Source organism: Rissa tridactyla, chromosome 4 (assembly GCF_028500815.1).
Source record: "Rissa tridactyla isolate bRisTri1 chromosome 4, bRisTri1.patW.cur.20221130, whole genome shotgun sequence".
Taxonomy (NCBI): Eukaryota; Metazoa; Chordata; class Aves; order Charadriiformes; family Laridae; genus Rissa; species Rissa tridactyla.
Window position 1 is genome coordinate 1690952 of NC_071469.1, and position 17408 is coordinate 1708359.

The 17408-nt window shown below is 69.1% G+C and overlaps 2 protein-coding genes across 3 annotated transcripts in view; one reads left to right on the plus strand and one right to left on the minus strand.

The window, feature by feature from the left end:
- The window catches only part of NUP160 (nucleoporin 160), a 30692-nt gene extending 28255 nt beyond the window's left edge, over nt 1-2437 (minus strand). For both annotated transcript variants that reach the window (XM_054201513.1, XM_054201515.1), the window contains exons 1-2: nt 2213-2437; nt 1460-1670 (exon numbers count right to left, since the gene is read on the minus strand). In XM_054201513.1, coding sequence (XP_054057488.1) covers nt 1460-1670; nt 2213-2415 — 414 coding nt within the window. In that variant the 5' untranslated portion in view covers nt 2416-2437. The remainder of the gene's footprint in view (nt 1-1459; nt 1671-2212) is intronic.
- Nucleotides 2438-7186: 4749 nt separating this feature from the next.
- Nucleotides 7187-17373, plus strand: PLEKHG3 (pleckstrin homology and RhoGEF domain containing G3). The gene is given in 18 exon segments (XM_054201602.1): nt 7187-7710; nt 8184-8503; nt 8616-8716; nt 8828-8897; nt 8993-9039; nt 9109-9259; nt 10495-10629; nt 10742-10924; nt 12117-12209; nt 12304-12390; nt 12520-12553; nt 12635-12742; nt 12886-12960; nt 13086-13124; nt 13243-13250; nt 13358-13552; nt 14231-15142; nt 15144-17373. Coding segments are annotated over 18 exon segments (3753 nt in total). The 5' UTR covers nt 7187-7244; the 3' UTR covers nt 15873-17373.
- Nucleotides 17374-17408: the final 35 nt, after the last annotated feature.

Consider the following 17408-nt stretch of genomic DNA (forward strand, 5'->3'; position numbering starts at 1 on the left):
AGAGCGCTACGAAACGGATCAGTTGTGGTGGACTGGCCCAGCTGGCAGGTAATTATAATTACCACCAGCTGTGGGCCCCAGCAGGCCACAGGAAAATAAGAGCAGGAAAAACTTGTGGGTCAACATAAAGATGGTTTAATAAGTGAAGGAAAGAGGAAGAAGAAAATAAAACCAAGCGATGCCAAGGAAAACCTTCACGACCTCCTCCAAGCAGCCTGATGCCCAGCCAAGCGTCGAACAATGGTCACCTGCCCCAGTCCCCTCCCCTCTGTCACTGAACACAGGGTCACAGTGCAGGAATTGTCACCTCCCCTCCCTGTCCTGGCTGTGTGTCCCCCCAGCCTCCTGCCCACCACAGCCAGCTCGTTTGGGGCCAGAGTGAGAAAGGGAGAAGCCTCCGATGCTGTGCATACACTGCTCAGTGACAGCTCAAGCAGCAGTGTGTCCCCAACTCTGCTTTAGTAACAAATCCGCCACACAGCGCCATGTGAGTGCCTGCAAAGAAAGACAGCTCCATCCCAGCCAAAACCAGCGTACAGTCTGTTCGGCATGGAAAAAAATCCAGCGCAATGGGAAAGGGCTCAGGAAAAGCTGAGCTTGATACCCATCAGCAGCTCCCCTCCAGTGTTTCTACAGGCAGCCCATGCGACACAGGCACAATAGTGGGGACAGGGTTTGTGTAAAGCCCTGCAACAGGGCAGTGTTATAAGTTAATCCCGGAGGGCAGCAAAGCAGCACAGGGCTGCTCGATCACTGCCTCCCAAGTGGGATAGGGGAAGAGGAAAGGAAGAATAAAAGCCACAAAAATTGGGTGTCAAGATAAAGAAATAAAATAATTGCTTAATAAGTGAAGGACAAGCAGAAGAAGAGAGAACAAAACAAGAAGGGACACACATGCTGGACAGACTGACACTCAGACAGTTCCTGAACAAAAGATGGCTAAACCCCCCCAAACCCCCTTTTTTTTCCCCTCTTTATTGACGAGCACAATATTACACAGCAAGGAACATCTCTTTGGTTAGATCAGGATGTCTGCCCGGTTGTGTTCCATCCCAAACTGCTGCACACCCCCAAATCTATTCATGGGGGGGCAGAGTAAGAAACCAAGAAGGCCTTGAGGCTGCACAAACACCACCCAGCAAAAGCTAAATTACTAACGCGTTATCAACACTATTTTGATCACAAAACCAAAAGAGGGCACCACACAAGCCAGTATAATGAAAAGTAACTCTGTCCCCACCAAAATTTACTCTATCGTGGCCAAAATCAACCATGACCTGGACAAAACCGACCCTGTCCCGGCCAAAAGCAGTAGAGATGGGAAACAGCACTTTGTGCCCATGCTGAGAAGCACACCAAAGCCTTTGCTATTTTGCAATACACTTAGCAGCTTTGCTGAGGGCTCCCAATGGGCAAGACCGAGGCAGGCGGCCAACACAGGCAGGGAGCAGGTACTCACACTGCGGTACATGCGGGCGGGATGCGGCAGGAGCAGGCGATGGACAGTCTGCCCGGTGATCAGCAGGACGACCAAGTGGTTCTGCACTTCGCAGAGGTGCACGCCGCCCGGGAGAAACGGGCAGCCCTGGATGCGGAGGCGTACAGCATTGTTCAGCAGGTTGACGTCCAGGGATTCTTCCACCAGCTCCACCGTGTCTCCTGATGTGGTCCTGAGGGAAATAACCAGGGGAAATGTATGAGGACAGTGGGGAGGAAGGCAAGCCTAAGCAGTGGGGTATCAACCATTGAATCATAGAATTGCCTGGATTGGAAGTGACCTTTCAGATCATCGAGTCCAACCATCAACCCAACACTACCAAAAATCATCACTATACCACACCCCTAAGCACCATGTCTACCTGTCTTCTCCAAGGATGATGCCTCAACCACTTCCCTGGGCAGCCTCTTCCAATGCTTAATAATCCTTTCACTGTAAGAATTTTTCCTAATATCCATACTAAACCTCGCCTGGCACAACTTGAGGCTGTTTCCTCTTGTCCTATCACCTCTTCCTTGGGAGAAGAGACGGACCCCCCCTGGCTACCCGCTCCTTTCAGAGAGCTGTAGAGAGCGAGAAGGTCTCCCCTCAGCCTCCTCTTCTCCAGGCTGAACACCCCCAGCTCCCTCAGCCGCTCCTCATAAGACTTATTCTCCAGACCCCCCACCAGCTCCGCTGCCCTAAATGAAGGCCTGCCCCCGGGCCCGCACTCACCACCGCACGAAGCGGTTCCTGGTGGCGGCGGCGAGCTGCGCGCTCTCCTGATAGCAGAAACCACCCGCGCTGTCCCCGTAGCGACCGGCGGGGAGGGGTGCCGTCCCCGGCGGGCTAAAAACCACCTCCCGAAGGCGTCGCGGTGGGCCCCGGGCCGCCGCGTTCAGATCCAGGCAGCTGCGTTCCGTCAGGGCCGCCGCCATCTTGCCGCCCGGCCTTCCCGCCTCGGCCGGCGCGGGGCGTCACGGGAAGGGAGGCGCGAGGGGGTCGACGGGGAGGGGCGGGGCGGGGCCGGGAGAGCGTTACGGCGCCCCCTGGCGGGCGGGCGGGGGGGGCAGGAGGCGGGGAGGGGGGATATGGGGGAGATACGGGGGGAGATATGGGGGAAAGAGGGGAAGGGGAGTGGGCGTGGGGGGGGGGTTATGGGAAGAGGGGTGTCTGGGGAGGGGGATGTGGGGAGAGGGGGGTCTGGGGAGGGGTTCTGGGCGGGTTTGTGGGAAGAGGGGGGTCTGGGGAGAGTGTCTGGGGAAGGGGGATGTGGGGGAGATATGGGGGGAAGAGGGGAAGGGGAGTGGGCCTGGGGGGGGCGTTATGGGAAGAGGGGAGTCTGGGGAGGGGGTTTGGGGAGAGGGGGCTTAGGGGAGAGGGTCTGGGGAGGGGGATATGGGCGGAGAGGGGAAGTGGACGGGGGTCTGGGGAGGGGGATATGGGGGGAAGAGGGTCTGGGGAGGGGCTCTGGGGGGTTTTATGGGAAGAGGGGGGTCTGGGGAGAGGGATGGGGGAGAGGGGGGTCTGGGGAGGAGGTTTGGGGAGGGGGATGTGCGGGGAGAGGGGAATGGGAGGGGGTTTTGGGAGGAGGATGTGGGGAGAGAGGTGTCTGGGAAGGGGATATGGGGAGTAGGGGATCAAGGGAGAGGGTCTGGGGGGGGATATGGGGGGAAGTGGGGAAGGAGAGAGGGTCTGGGGGGGTTTATGGGAAGAGGGGGGTCTGGGCAGAGGCTTTGGGGAGGGGGATATGGGGAGAAAGGGTTTGGGGAGGGGGTCTGGGGGTGGAGGTTGGGGGTAGGATCTTAAGGGAGAGGATATGGGGCGAGAGGTGGGGGGGGGCACCAGACAGGCTGTGCCCCCCTAAAGGCAGCACCCACCGCCCCGGGGCTCACCGGGTGCTGCCGCCCGCGCTGCTGCCTGCCGCAGCCAGACATGCCACCTTCCCACGCCCTGTGCTGCCGGCACCCGCCATGTCCCCCCCGCACCCCCGGCTCCCCCCACGCCTCGGCTCGGCAAGGGATCCGGCACAGCCATGACCTTGGGGACAGCACGGCATGTGCCAGACACCCGCCGGGCGAGCATGTGTCGGCGTGCCAGCGAGGGCAACGGGGACCCCTATGTCCCCACCATCCTGGCAAGGCCGGTGATGCCACCCGCCCCCCCGCCATGCCACACGGCATCGGGGACACCACGCCAGGGGCAGCCGGCCCGGAACAATCCGGCCTTTGAGTGGGAGCCCGGTGCCGGCGGCACAAGGCGCCTGGTCGCCCGCCGGCAGAATGGCCCTATTCTGGTGGCAGCAGGTGGCATGGGGGGCCATGCTTAATTAAGCTGCCCCCCTGTTTAATTTGGGGGTCTGGGAGCACCTGGCAACCGGTGGGGAGCTGGCACGAGCTTTTGGGGCTCGTGTCGTGGCAGAGGTGGTGGGGAGGCAGCGCTGGGGCCAGGGTGAGAGAGGTGGTGACAGAGGGGACACCGGGCACATCCCCCCACCCGTGGGCACCTGCGCTGCCCGGCCCTCAGGGGGGTCTCTGCTTGTGGTACCTCACATCTGCCCCATGGCGGTGGCACCCTGGGGGCCGTGCCTGCTTGGTAGTGCCCCACGGGGCAGGGACCCCACAGAGTGCCCGTGTCCCCCCGGGCAGGGATGTGGGGGTGCCTATGTCCCTGTGGGCTGGGACACCATCGGGTACCCGTGTCCCCTCAGGCAAGGAGCTGGGGGTTCCCATGTCTCCTCGGGCAGGGACCCCACTGGTGCGTGTGTCCCCTCGGGGTGAGACCCCATTGGGGTCCCCACATCCCCTTGGGGTGGGACCTGTGGGTGCCCATGTCCTCTTGGGCTGGGCCCCCCCGGGGTGCCCGTGTCCCCTTGGGGTGGAACCTGGGGGCGCCCATGTCCCCTTGGGGTGAGACCCCATGGGGTGCCCGTGTCCCCTCGGGCAGGGACACCACGGGGTGCCCCGGTGGGCGTGGGCTCCCCCCACGCCGCCCCTCGGTGTGCCCCGGGACAGTGCCGGGACCGTGCCGGGATCGTACCCGGGACCATACCGGGACAGTACTGGGGCTGCCGGGGTCGCACTCGGGACGGCGCCTGCGATCATTACGGGACCGCTCTGGTACCGTGCCCGGGACCATACCGGGATCATACCGGGACCGCTCCGGTAGCGTGCCCAGGCTAGTCCCGGGACCATTCCGGTACCGTGCCTGGGACCATACTGGGATCATACCGGGACCGCTCCGGTACCGTGTCCGAGACCATACCGCGACCGTACCTGGGCGGCTCCGGTACCGTGCCCGGCACCACACCGGGGCAGTCCCGGGGCCGCTCCGGTACCGTTCCCGCGAGCGGGCGGGGGCCGGGACGATGCCGGAGCAGCCCGCTGGCCCGGGCGGGGCGGCCGCAGTCCCCGCCCCCGGGGCTCTCCCGCCGCTTCCTGCGGGCACGGCCGGGCCGGGGCGGCGGCGGCGGCGGCGGCGCGCGGTGAGTCCGGTGCGGGGCGCGCGGGCGGCGGGAACGGCGGCGCGCGGGGACGGGGCGCGCCGGCGGGAAACGGGACACGGCGCGCGCGGCGCCCGGCGTTCCCGCGGGGAGGGAGCCGGGGGTCCCCCGCCGGACGGGAGGTGTCGGTCCCGGTGGGGCGGGAGCCGGGGATCCCGGTGGGGCGAGAGCTGTGGGTCCCGGGGGTGCCCAAGCCCCGTGGGTGGCGGTGGCGTGGGAGCCGTGGGTCCCGGTGGAGCGGGCGCCGTGGGTCACGGGGGTGCCCGGCGCTGTGGGTGCCGGTGGGGTAGGAGCTGTTGCACCTCCGTGGAGCAGGATCCGTGGGTCCTGGTGGGGCGGGAGGCTTTGCATCCCCGTGGGGCGGGAGCCGAGGGTCTCGGTGGGACAGGGAGCCGTGGGTGCCCGTGGGACAGGGGGCTGTGGGTCACGGGGGTCCCGGCACTGTGGGTGCTGGTGGGGCTGGTGCAATGTGTCTCAGTGGGGCAGGAGCTGTGAGTTCCCATGGGGCGGGAGCTATGGGTCCCCGGGGTGCCCAGGGCCGTGGGTGCAGGAGTGCAGGGCAGTGGGGCAGGAGCCACGGGTGCTGGAGGAAGTGTGGGGTCCTGGTGAGCCGTGGGGTAGGGCCGTGGGTCCCAGGGGAGGGGACTGCTGGCCCTGCGGTGCTGGGAGAGGTCTGGGGCAGGCAGCTGTGGGGCCAGGGGGACAGAGGCTGTGGTGACCCCGGGTGTGCACGGGGGGCTGGGACGGGGCTACCGCACTGGGACCCATGGCCACCAGTGGGGTGGGGGTGCCTTGAGCCCCTCTGGTGGGATTAGGTGGCCGCTGGCCACAGGGGATGCCATGGGTGCCGGGCACTAAGAGGCTTTGGCAGCCCCACTGGGCCGATGTCGCCGTGTCCCGGGAGCGTGGCACCGCCGGCACGGGCTCCAGTCCCACCCGGGCACAGCCTGGCGGCCGCCGTGGTGTAGGGTCACCCTGCTGCGGTGCGGGGACCCCCCGATGTGCCGGGCCACCTGCGGCACCACGATGCCACGGGCAGGAGTGCCGGCACCCGGCTGGTGCCTGCCGGGCAGCGGTGGTGCCAGCCGGGGCCGGGAGCGACGGCCGCAGCCACGCCGAGCCATGGCAGCTGGGCTGGAGCCGGCGGTGACTTTCCCAGCTCCCAGGGCCGCTGGGATCCTGGAAAACGCCTGGAAATGGTGAACCGCCTTCCCTTATATGGCTCCGCCGGGCTGGCCCTCCTCGGCCGGCTGCCCGACCCGGCACCCCGGCCTGCCCGCCATCTCCTCTCCCGGCGTGCCCTGCCCTGGGAAAGCGCCGTGGGCCGTGCCTCGCTCTCCAGCTCCGGAATGTGCGACGGGGCCGGCCATGGCACCGGCAGATTGGCACAGCCCCAGCCCCTGCCTCAGTTTCCCCATCCTGGGGAAAATCCTTGGGGACGCATCGTGCCAGAGCTGGCCGGCAGCCCCCCAGCGTCCTTGTCTGTGCCACCGGCAGCCCCCGGGGGGCACATCCAGCTCGGCACCCTGGGGTGCTGTCCCGGTCCCCACGGCAGGGCTGGGGGTGAGCAGGGCCCCCCGGTTGTGGGGAGCAGCCTGTCCTGCCGGCAGTGAAGGTCAGGGCTAATCCCCCCCGCGGAGCAGGCAGCAGGCGGGAGCCCGGGGGCTCTGGCCAGCCGCGTGCCCACTGTGGCGGCGCTGGGGGGGTAAGAGGATAAACCCCCCCTGTAAGAGCCGGTGGGGTGGGTCGGCGGTGGCCGGGGGGCCGAGGCGAGTGGCCGCCGTCCCTGTGACGCGGGGGCCGGCGCCGTAATCCCGGCGCGCTGAGCGGATTAGGGCGGCCGGGGGCGGCCTGCAGGGACGAGCCACGGTGGCCGCAAATCCCCGGCCGGGCATCACGTGGGGGACCCACCACAGGCACCGGGACGCCGTGTCCCCCCCCTCACTGTGCGGGGCAGGGGGCGAGCTGTGCCCCTGTCTGCCCCCCCAGTGCCACCCGGGTGTCCCCAGTCATGGGTGGCGAAGGGGGTCTCCTGGCCCCCGTGTCCCTGGCAGCATGGGGTGGCTGTGGGGCTGGGTGCCCCCCCTGGTGTCAGGGTGCCCATGGCGCTGGTCCCTCCTGGCCAAGGTGGCCGTGGGGCCAGGGGAAGGCTGAAGCATTTGGGGTTTGGTGGGGGGGGCTGCTCCCCAAATCACCTGGAGCCGGGGTGCTGGGGGGGTGCCCCACAGCAGCGCTGGCAAGTGGGGACCCGGGCACAGCCTGGGGATGTGGGGCTGGTCCCCGCTTGGGGGGCATTGCCGTGGGGTTTTTGGGGGGGGCTCCTGGCTTGAGCGGGATAAGCCATGGGGAGGGCGGCGGCGGGAGGGCGGCCATGCGGCACGGCGGGCGCGGGGAGGAGCTGGCGGCAACCGGCCTGACCGGTTGGGTGCCGGCACCCTCAGTGCCGAGGGGCTCGGGGCGGCCCCACCGCCAGCACGTGGCCCGGCTGAAGGTCACCGTCCCCAGGGCCACCCACCCGCCGGGGTGAGCAGGCTCCATGCCCTGCCGCAAACCGGCCCTCTGCCAAAAATCCCGGCGCTGAGCCCTCGCTTTGCCGCCGGCGGCCCGTTTTCCAGTGGCCCAACTGGGTCGGTGTCACCGAGCGGTTTCGGTGGCACCGAGCGGTTTCGGGGGCACGGGAGGATCCCGGTGCTGCCTGGGGAGCGGCCGGCAGCACCGGACGTGCGGAAGGGTGAGCCGGCGCTGAGCTCACCGGGAAGGTGTCCCGCGGGCGCGGCGGTGACGCACGGCCCCGGCGCGGGGGTGCCAGCGGGTGGGGGCTCGGCACAGCCATGGCGATGGTGCCACCAGGCCACCTCCTCTTCGGGGAGCATGGCCACCGGCTGCTGGGGCGCATCGCCCGGCTCTGGGGTAAGGGAAGGGGGGGTGAACTCTCAAATTTGAGGACCTCCGTGGGCGGGAGGCCTTGGTGGGCTGTGCCAGGATCTGGCGGGGTCATATCCTGCCCCAGCTGATCCGTAGCCGGGGATTTTTGGCATTTAGGGGTGCTGGCGCCCCCCCCCCAGCCTGGGGGGTTTGGCCGTCAGGTCAACCCCGGGGGTCTTCGTGGTGGAGGGTCTGACCCCCCCTTGGCCCCAAACGCTGCCTGGACCTCGGGGGATGTCCGCACCCCCCCTAACCACGCTGCTCTCCCCCCCCCCACAGACCCACCCCGTGCCCCGTCGGTGCCGGGGGATGCCGGCATGCCGGTGCCCGCCTGCCCGCAGCACCCTGCCCTGAGCGCGGTGCCGGAGCCCGGCCGCGCCATGGAGGAGCCGGCGGGTGGCGGGGCCGAGCCGTGGGCCGAGGGGCTGCGCAACAGCAACAACAACGCTTCCCCGGGGGGGTGGCCGGCGGCCCGTGGTGGGCACCCCCTGGCACCTTTTGGTAGCCCCGGGACGGAGCCCAGCTACCTGGGGCGGGTGGTGCTGGAGATCGTGGAGTCGGAGCGCACCTACGCCCGGGATCTCCGCAGCATCGTGGAGGTGAGCGCTGGGGGAGGGGGGGGATGACGGAAAACCCCCTCGGATGGGGTTTTTGGGGGGGGTCTGGCTGCTCGCAGCGGTGCCACCACCACCAACCGCGGCTGCCCGGCAGGGCTACCTGGGCAAGATCATCGACGCGGAGGAGCCGGTGCTGCGGCCGGAGCAGGTCAGCGCCCTTTTCGGCAACATCGAGGACATCTACGAGCTCAGCAGGTGGGTGCTGCCGATGCCACCGTGGGGAGGGTGGCACGGCCGGTGCCACCCCATCCCGTAGCGGTGGTGGGGGGGCTGCTGTCACCCCGTCCCTTCTGTCCCCCCCGCCAGCACCCTGCTGCAAAACCTGGAGAGCTGCGCCAGCGATCCCGTGGCCGTGGCCGTCTGCTTCGTCACCCGGGTAAGGACGGGCATGTTGGGGGGCACCGGGGTGGGGGGGGGGGGGCGCGGGGGCCGTGCCGGGCTCTCACCGCGCTCCCCCCTCCCTGCCCGCAGAGCCAGGAATTCGCCATTTACACCCAATACTGCAACAACTACCCCAGGTGAGTGGGGGGGGCGCGGGCGGGCGGCGGGGGGACGGACAGGGGGCTGAGCCCGCTCCGTGCCCGCAGCTCGGTGGCGGCGCTGGCCGAGTGCATGAGGAGCAAGGCCCAGGCTCGGTTCCTGCGCGAGTGCCAGGAGCGGCTGCGGCACGCGCTGCCCCTCGGCGCGTACCTGCTCAAGCCCGTCCAGAGGATCCTCAAGTACCACCTCCTGCTCCAGGTGAGTCGGCGCCTGGCGCGGGGTGGGCATGTGGCATGGCATGGCGCGGGCAACCAGCAGGGTACCAGTACCTGGCATGGTCTGGGTGCCTGGCATGGCACAGGGGCGTGGAATGGCACGGGCACCCGGCAGGGTACCAGCACCCAGCACGGTCTGGGTACATGGCATGGCATGGCACAGGGATGTGGCACGGCGTTGGCAGCCAGCAGGGTACTGGCAACCATCACAGTCTGGGTGCCTGGCATGGCGTGGGGATGTGTCATGGCATAGGCAGCCATCAGGGTACCGGCACCCGGCATCATCTGGGTGCATGGCATGGCACAGGGATGTGGCATGGCGTGGTGTGGGCAATCAGCAGGGTACTGGTACCCGGCACAGTCTGGATGCCTGCTGTGGCACAGAGATGTGACATGGTGTGGGCAGCTGGCAGGGTACCCGTATCCGGCATAGTCTGGGTGCCTGGCATGGCACGGGCACCTGGCAGGGTACTGGCACCCAGCATGGTCTTGGTGAATGGCATGACATGGGGATGTGTCATGGTGTGGGCACCCAGCAGGGCACCGGCACCCACCATGGTCTGGGCACTCGTTGTGGCACAGGGATGCGGCATGGTGTGGGCACCCGGCAGTGTACCGGGACCCGGCACGGTCTGGGTGCCTGCCATGGCACAGGGTTGTGGCAGAGAATGAGTTCAGGAGTGGCACAGTTCCCTGGCATGGCACAGTTCAGGCAGCCGATGTGGCACGGCACAACTCCCTGGCACAGCCAGGTCCCCTGGCATTGCATGGGCACCCGGTGTAGTCCGAGCTCATGGCATGGCACAGGCACTTGGCACAGCCTGGCACGTGGCAGGGTGCAGGCACCTGGCATGGCACAATTCCACGGCACAGTCCAGGCACCCGGCACAGTCCAGGCACCTGGCATGGCACATCTTCCTGGCACAGCTGGTCCCCTGCCATGGCACAGGCATCCATCCCTGACACAGCCTGGTCCCCTGGCGTGGCACGGGCACCCATCCCTGGCACAGCTGGTCCCTTGGCATGGCACTGTCACCCTTCTCTGGCACAGCTGGTTCCCCGTCATGGCACGGGCACCCATCCCTGGCACGGCTGGTCCCCTAGCATGGCACGGGCACCCATCCCTGGCACAAACCGGTCCCCCAGCATGGCACATTCCCGGCACCGGGCACGGCAGCCCCATTGGCGCTGCCCCGACGCCACCTCCTTTGCCGGCAGGAGATCGCCAAGCACTTTGAGCACAAGTCGGGGGAGGACTACGAGGTGGTGCTGGAGGCCATCGACACCATGACCTGCGTCGCCTGGTACATCAACGACATGAAGCGCAAGCACGAGCACGCCATCCGCCAGCAGGTGGGCGCCGGCGGCGCGGCGGGTGGCACCGGCGGCGCGGCGGGTGGCAGCGGGCGGGTGCTGGTGGCACGGCGGGTGTCCTGACGCAGCCGTCCCCGGGGAACCGGCGCAGGAGATCCAGTCGCTGCTGCTGGGCTGGAAGGGGCCGGACCTGACTAGTTACGGGGAGCTGGTGCTGGAGGGCACCTTCCGGGTGCAGCGGGTGCGCCACGAGCGCGCCGTCTTCCTCTTCGACAAGACCCTCCTCATCACCAAGCGCCGCGGTGACCACTATGTCTACAAGAGCCACATCCCGGTGGGTGCCGGGGATGGGGGGGACTGGGGGTGCCAGGGACGGGGGGAGGGGGCGTGCTGGGAATGGGGACCTGGGGGGTGCCAGGGATGGGGGGGACTGGGGGGTGTTGGGGATGGAGGGGACTGGGGATACCGGGAATGGGGACCTGGGGGGTGCCAGGGATGGGGGGACTGGGGGGTGTTGGGGATGGAGGGGACTGGGGATACCGGGAATGGGGACCTGGGGGGTGCCAGGGATGGGGGGACTGGGGGGTGTTGGGGATGGAGGGGACTGGGGATACCGGGAATGGGGACCTGGGGGGTGCCAGGGATGGGGGACCCAGGGGGTGCCAGGAATGGTGGGCCTGGGGGGTGCCAGGGATGGGGAAGTGGGAGGTGCTGGGGATGGGAGGGACCGGGGGTGCCAGGATTGGGGACCTGGGGGGTGCCAGGGGTGGGAGGACCGGGGGGTGCTGGGGATAGGGGGTCCGGGGAGGGTACTGGGAATGGGGAGCCTGGGGGTGTCAGGGATGGACCGACTGGGGGGGTTCTGGGGATGGGGGACCCCAGGGGTGCCCCAGATGGGGGGGCTTGGGGTGATGCTGGGGATGGGGGGTCCGGGGAGTGCCGGGGATGGGGGACCCAGGGGGTGTTGGGGATGGAGGTCTTGGGGTTGCCGGGGGTGGTGGGACTGGGGGATGCTGGGGATGTGGGGCCTGGAGGGTGCCGGGGATGGGGGGCTTGGGGGAGTGCTGGGGATGGGGAGTCCAAGGGGGTGCTGAGGATGTGGGGGGCTGAAGGGTGCCAGGGACAGGGGGTCCAGGGGGACACTGGGGATAGGGAGCCCAGGGGTGCCGGGGATGGTGGGACCGGTAGCTGCTGGTGATGGGAGGATTGGGGGGTGTCAGGAATGGGGGGGACGTGGTGGGGGGTGCCAGGGATGGGGGACCCTGGGGCTGCCAGGGATGGGAGGGCTTGGGAAGATGCTGAGGATGGGGGGTCCGGGGGGTGCCAGGGATGGGGGGTCTGGGGTGTGCCGGGGATGGGGGGCTTGGGGTGTTGCCAAGGATGGGGGTCTGGGGGGCTGGGGGGTGCCGGGGATGGGGGGGGACCAGAGGATGCCAGGGATAGGGGGGGTCCGGGGGAGGACTGGGGGGTGCCGGGGCTGGGGGGCCTGGGGGGGGCGCCCGGGGGCTGACGGCCTCTCCCCGCAGTGCTCCTCACTGATGCTGATCGAGAGCACGCGGGACTCGCTCTGCTTCAGCCTGGCTCACTACAAGCACGGCAAGCAGCAGCACAGCCTGCAGGTAGGGGGGCACGGGGTGGGGGGGCACCCTAAGGACCCCCCCCCGGCCTGGCCTCACCACCCTCCCTATTCCCCCCCCCTCCACCCCCCGCCAGGCCAAGAGCGTGGAGGAGAAGCGCGTGTGGACCCACCACATCAAGCGGCTGATCCTGGAGAACCACCACGCCATCGTCCCCCAAAAGGTGAGGGCGGAGGGGGACGGGCACCACGCTGGCACCGGGGACACCCCCTCCGCCCCCGGCACAGTGAGGTGGGGGGCGGCTGCACCCCAGCCTCACCCTCCCCCTCTCTCCATCCTTCTTCCATCCCAGGCTAAGGAAGCCATCCTGGAGATGGACTTGTTCTGTGAGTGCCGCCGGTGTCCCGCGGTCCCCTGCCTGCCCTCGCCTGTCCCCCACCCCCCAGCGTCACCCCCTGTGCCCGCAGACCCCCCTCGCCTGCCCCGCTGCAGCCCCGAGCGCCTGAAGAAGAGCTGGTCCTGCCAGCCCGTGGGCGACGCCGCCGCCGAGCCACGCCAGTGCCGCCGGCAGTCTGGTGAGCGCCGCGCATCCCCGGCATCCCCGCCACCGCCGCCATCCCTTCTGCAGGGGGGGCGAAGCTGTGGCTGGCTCACCCTGATGCCCGCGGGGACAGTGGGCACCGGGTGCCAGCGCTGACGGGTGTCCCTGTCCCCCCAGAGCCCTTCCAGCCCCGGGACCGCGCGGAGACACTGCCGGACCGACTGCACGGGCACACGGGGCGCAGGCAGTCGGGTGCGGATGCCGGCGGGGAGCGGGGGACCCTCGCTGGGGTGGGGGGCTGGGGATGCTGGTGAGGCTGGGGGACGTGGGGACGATGCCACCGTCGCCCAATTTGCATGCCCGCCTTCTCCCCGCAGAGCCTGCCAAGCAGATCCTGCGGCAGCTGGGCGAGCAAGGTGAGCTGGCACCGCCGCTGGCACCGGCGGGGCGGGCAGAGGGGGGCTGGGGGCTGTGGGGGGGCATTTTGGGTGTTGCACCCCACTAATCTCCACATTTCTCTCTCCCGGCCGGCAGGGCTGAAGGTAAGGCCGGGGCTCGGGGTGGGTTGGGGTGCCCCGGTGCCCCCCAACCCTGGCACGCCGCTTGCTGGGGTGGGGGGGCACTGAGCCCGGTGCTCACCCCCGAGCAGCACACCGGCAGCGACGGGGCTCTCCTGGAGGCGGGGGAGCCCCCCCAGCACGCCAGAGCCTGGACAGCGGCTGAGGGAGTGGTGGAGGAGGAAGAGGAGGAGGAGGAGGAAGAGGAGGAGGCGGCTTTGGGCAAGGACTGCCAGGGGGAGCTGCCCGGGGGCAGGGACCTGCCGGCGGAACCCCAGGAGGAGCAGGTACCCGCTCCGGCCCCCCCAGACCCCAGGGAGGGCACCCACTGCCTAGTGCTACCCAAGGCACCCCACACCACTCCAGGAGCATCCTACATCACTCCCGGGGCACCCCACATCACTCTTGGGGCCCCCAGCATCACTCCTGGGGTACCCCATATTCTTCCCAGGCATCCCATATTGTTCCCAGGGCACCCCGCATCACTCCTGGGGCACCCCATATTGCTCCCAGGGCACCCTGTATCACTCCTGGGGCACCCAGCATCACTTCCAAGGCACCCCATATTGTTCCCAGGGCACCCCGCATCACTCCTGGGGCACCCCGTGTTGCTCGCAGGGCATCCTGCATCACTTCTGGGCACCCTATATCACTTTCAGAGCACCCCATATCGCTCCCAGGGCACCCAGCATCACTCCCGGGGTACCCAGCATCGTTCCTTGGGCACCCCACATCGCTCCTGGGGCACTGAGCATCACTCGCGGGGCACCCCATATTGCTCCCAGGCACCCCACATCGCTCCCGGGGCACCCCACATCACTCCCAGGGTACCCCTTATTGCTCCTGGACTGCTGCGAGATCCTCAGCCGTGGCTTGGCCGGGACCGGCCCCCGGCAGCGGTCCTGCTCGGAGCAGCCGGGGTGTCCCCCCACAGCCTGTGACCCGCCACTTTTTCTCTTGCCCAGGCTGGGGGTCACCCACCGACACCGGAGGCACCCAAGCGGCCGAGCAGCTGGGGGCCGGGGAGCTGCGAGAAGGTCAGTGCGGCCCCGCAGCCCCTGCCTGGGGGTCCCCAGGGACCCAGCACCCACCCGCCCCCGACTCTGCAGGCCGGTAGCGCCGGGGAGTGCCCCGAGGGGCCGGGGGCACCCGAAACCCCCTCCTCGGCAGGGACCCCGGCACCGGTACTGCCTGGCGGGGAGGGGGAACCGGAGCGCGCTGCGGAGGGTTTGCAGGGGCTGAGCAGCGAGGAGGAAGAAGAGGAGGAGGAAGAAGAAGGAGAAGGAGGTGGCGGCAGCATCCTGCCGCCCTCGGTGCTGGACCAGGCCAGCGTCATCGCCGAGCGCTTCGGCGGCGGCGGCAGCTTCTCCCGCCGCAGCAGCCTGGCGCTGGAGGGGCCGGGGGGACGGCTGGCCAGCCGCAGCGGCAGCGCCCTCAGCCTGGACGGCGGCCCCCCGCCGGAGGTCACGGAACCCGGGGGGTCCCGTAGCACCGTCCCCTCGCCCGAACCGCTGGCCGGAGCCCGCCGGGAATCGCTGCTCTCCAGCCGGGATCGCCTGCTCCTCGACAAGATCAAGAGCTACTACGGCCACGCCGAGCACCGGGACGCCGGCTTCAGCGTCCGCCGCCGCGAGAGCTTGTCCTTCATCCCCAAGGGGCTGGTGCGAAGCTCCGTCTGCCGCCTCAACGGCCTCCCCCGGCCCCCGGCGAGCCCCGAGCCCCCCACCCAACCCGCACCGGTGGGCACCGAGGCGTTGCCGGAGGAGCCGTGCCGGGAGAACGGGCTGCAGCCCCCCGAACCGCTGCTCATCCTGGAGGAGGACGACCTGGGTGCCACCGGCGAGGTGCCACCGGCCGAGCCGCCGCCGCGGCTGCTGCTGACCCCCCCCGCACCCCGGCACCAAGGTGTACCAGCTGGCGCGGCAGTACAGCCTCCGCATCAAGAGCCGCCGCGCCGGTGCCCGGTGCGCCCCGGCACCCCCAGAGCAGGGCGACCTGTGTGCCACCACCCCTTCGGTGGCCACGCCGCGGGATGGGGCGCTGGCGGTGTCCCCCTCCCCAGCGGCCCCTCGCAGCCCCCCGAGCCCCGGCGGGGCCGAGCCCTTCGCTTGGCCCGACGTGCGGGAGCTTCGTGCCCGGTTCGGTGGCCCGCGGCCACCGCCGGTCAGCCGCAGCCGCTCGGCACCCGAGGGGCCGTGCCGGGGGGGCCGGCCGGCCGAGAAGGAGCGGGGCAGCGGCCGCAGCCGGAGCGCGGAGGCGGGTGGGGGTCCCGGCACCCCCGGGATGGTGCCGGCGCGACACGGTAGCGATGGGGCGCTGTGGGTGGCGGCGGAGGCCCCCCTGGGTCCCGGGCAGCGGGTGCTGGTGCTGGAGCGGCTGCCGGTCCCCGCCGAGCCCCCCACCTACGTACAGATCCGCTCGCCCACCACCCGGGAGAAGATCTGCTTGAAGGCGGTGGTGGAGCGCTGCAAAGCCTACCAGGCCTCCGAGGAGTACCGGCGGAGGTGCCCTGAGCCCCCCGACAGCCCCGAGCCCCCCTCGCCCCCTCGCCCCGGCCTCGTCAGGGACCTGCGGCAGAAATTTCAGACCCTCGACGCCGCCAGCTAGGTGGGCGATGGGGAGAAGGGGCGTCCCGCGGACCCCCAACCTGCCCGGGAGAAGGGGCACCCCATGGACCTCCAGCCTACCTGGAAGGAGGGGCACCCCGTGGACCCCCAACCTGCCCAGGGACAGCCCATGGACCTCCAGCTCACCCAGGAGAAGGAGCACCCTGTGGACCTCCAACCTACTTGGAAGAAGGGGCATCCCATGGCTCCCCAGCTGACCCAGGAGAAAGAGCACCCTGGGGACCCTCACCCTGCCCAGGAGAAGGGGTCTCCCATGGGGACCTCCAGCTCACCCGGGAGAAGGAGCACCCTGTGGACCTCCAACCTGCCCAGGAGAAGGGGCACCCCATGGACCTCCAACCGACCTGTAAGGAGGGGCACACTATGGAGCCCCATCTCACCCAGGGGAAGGAGCACACTGTGGACCTCCAACCTACCTGGAAGAAGGGGCACCCCATGGAACCCCAACTTGCCCAGGGACACCCCATGGAGGCCCAGCTCACCGAGGAGAAGGAGCACCCTGTGGACCTCCAGCTGACCCAGGAGAAAGAGCACCCTGGGGACCCTCGCCCTGCCCAGGAGAAGGGGTCCCCCATGGGGACCTCCAGCTCACCCGGGAGGAGCACCCTGCAGACTCCCAACCTGCCCAGGAGATGGGGCACCCCACGGACACCCCAACTTGCTTGGAAGAAGGGACACCCTGGGGACCCCCAACCTGCCCAGGAGAAGGGGGGGGCACCATGGACCTCCAGCTCACCTGGGAGCAGGGGCACCCCATGGACTCCCCACTGGCTCACCCAGGAGAAGGAGCACCCTGTGGACCTCCAACCCACCTGGGAGAAGGGGCACCCCGTGGCCCCCCAGCCCACAGGGACACCCCATGGACACTCACCCCCCACCCCGGCACCCAGCACTGCGCCCAGCTGGCTTTCACATCTTTATTAGAAAAAAACCCCAAACTGAACCAAAAGTTCCTCTCTGGTGGCCCACACTCCCCCCCCCGGCCCCCCGCCCCAGCCCCGGGGTGGCTCGTCCTGGCTGTGGGGCACGGGGGGGGGGGGGGGGGGTGTCCCCCCCAACCCCATCAGTGCTGGTGGGGGGCACGGTGCCCCCCGTGCTGACGCTCTTTGGTTGGTGCCCGCAGGGGCCGGGGGTGCCCCCCTCTGCACCCACGCGCTGCGGAGGGCGCGGGTTATGGCTTCGGGGGGCGGGGGGGGGGGGGCACCCCCCAGCAGCCCCCTGTGTGGGTGCTGGGTGCCAGGGGGTGTGGGGGGGCATGCACGCGTGTGGGGCATGCACGCGTGTGGCCGTGCGTGCGGAGCTGGGGGCGGGGGGGGAGTGCACCTGCATGCGGGGACACGCGTGTGCGGGCGTGTGCGTGCAGGGACACACGTGTGTGTGTGTGTGTGTGTGTGTGTGGTGGGGGGGGGTGGGGGGGCCGCGCGCACCCCTGGGTGCACACGGGGCACGGACACGGGGAGGCGGGTGTCCGTCTGCGCTCACCTCCGCGTCGGTGTGTGATACCCTTAAGCATGGA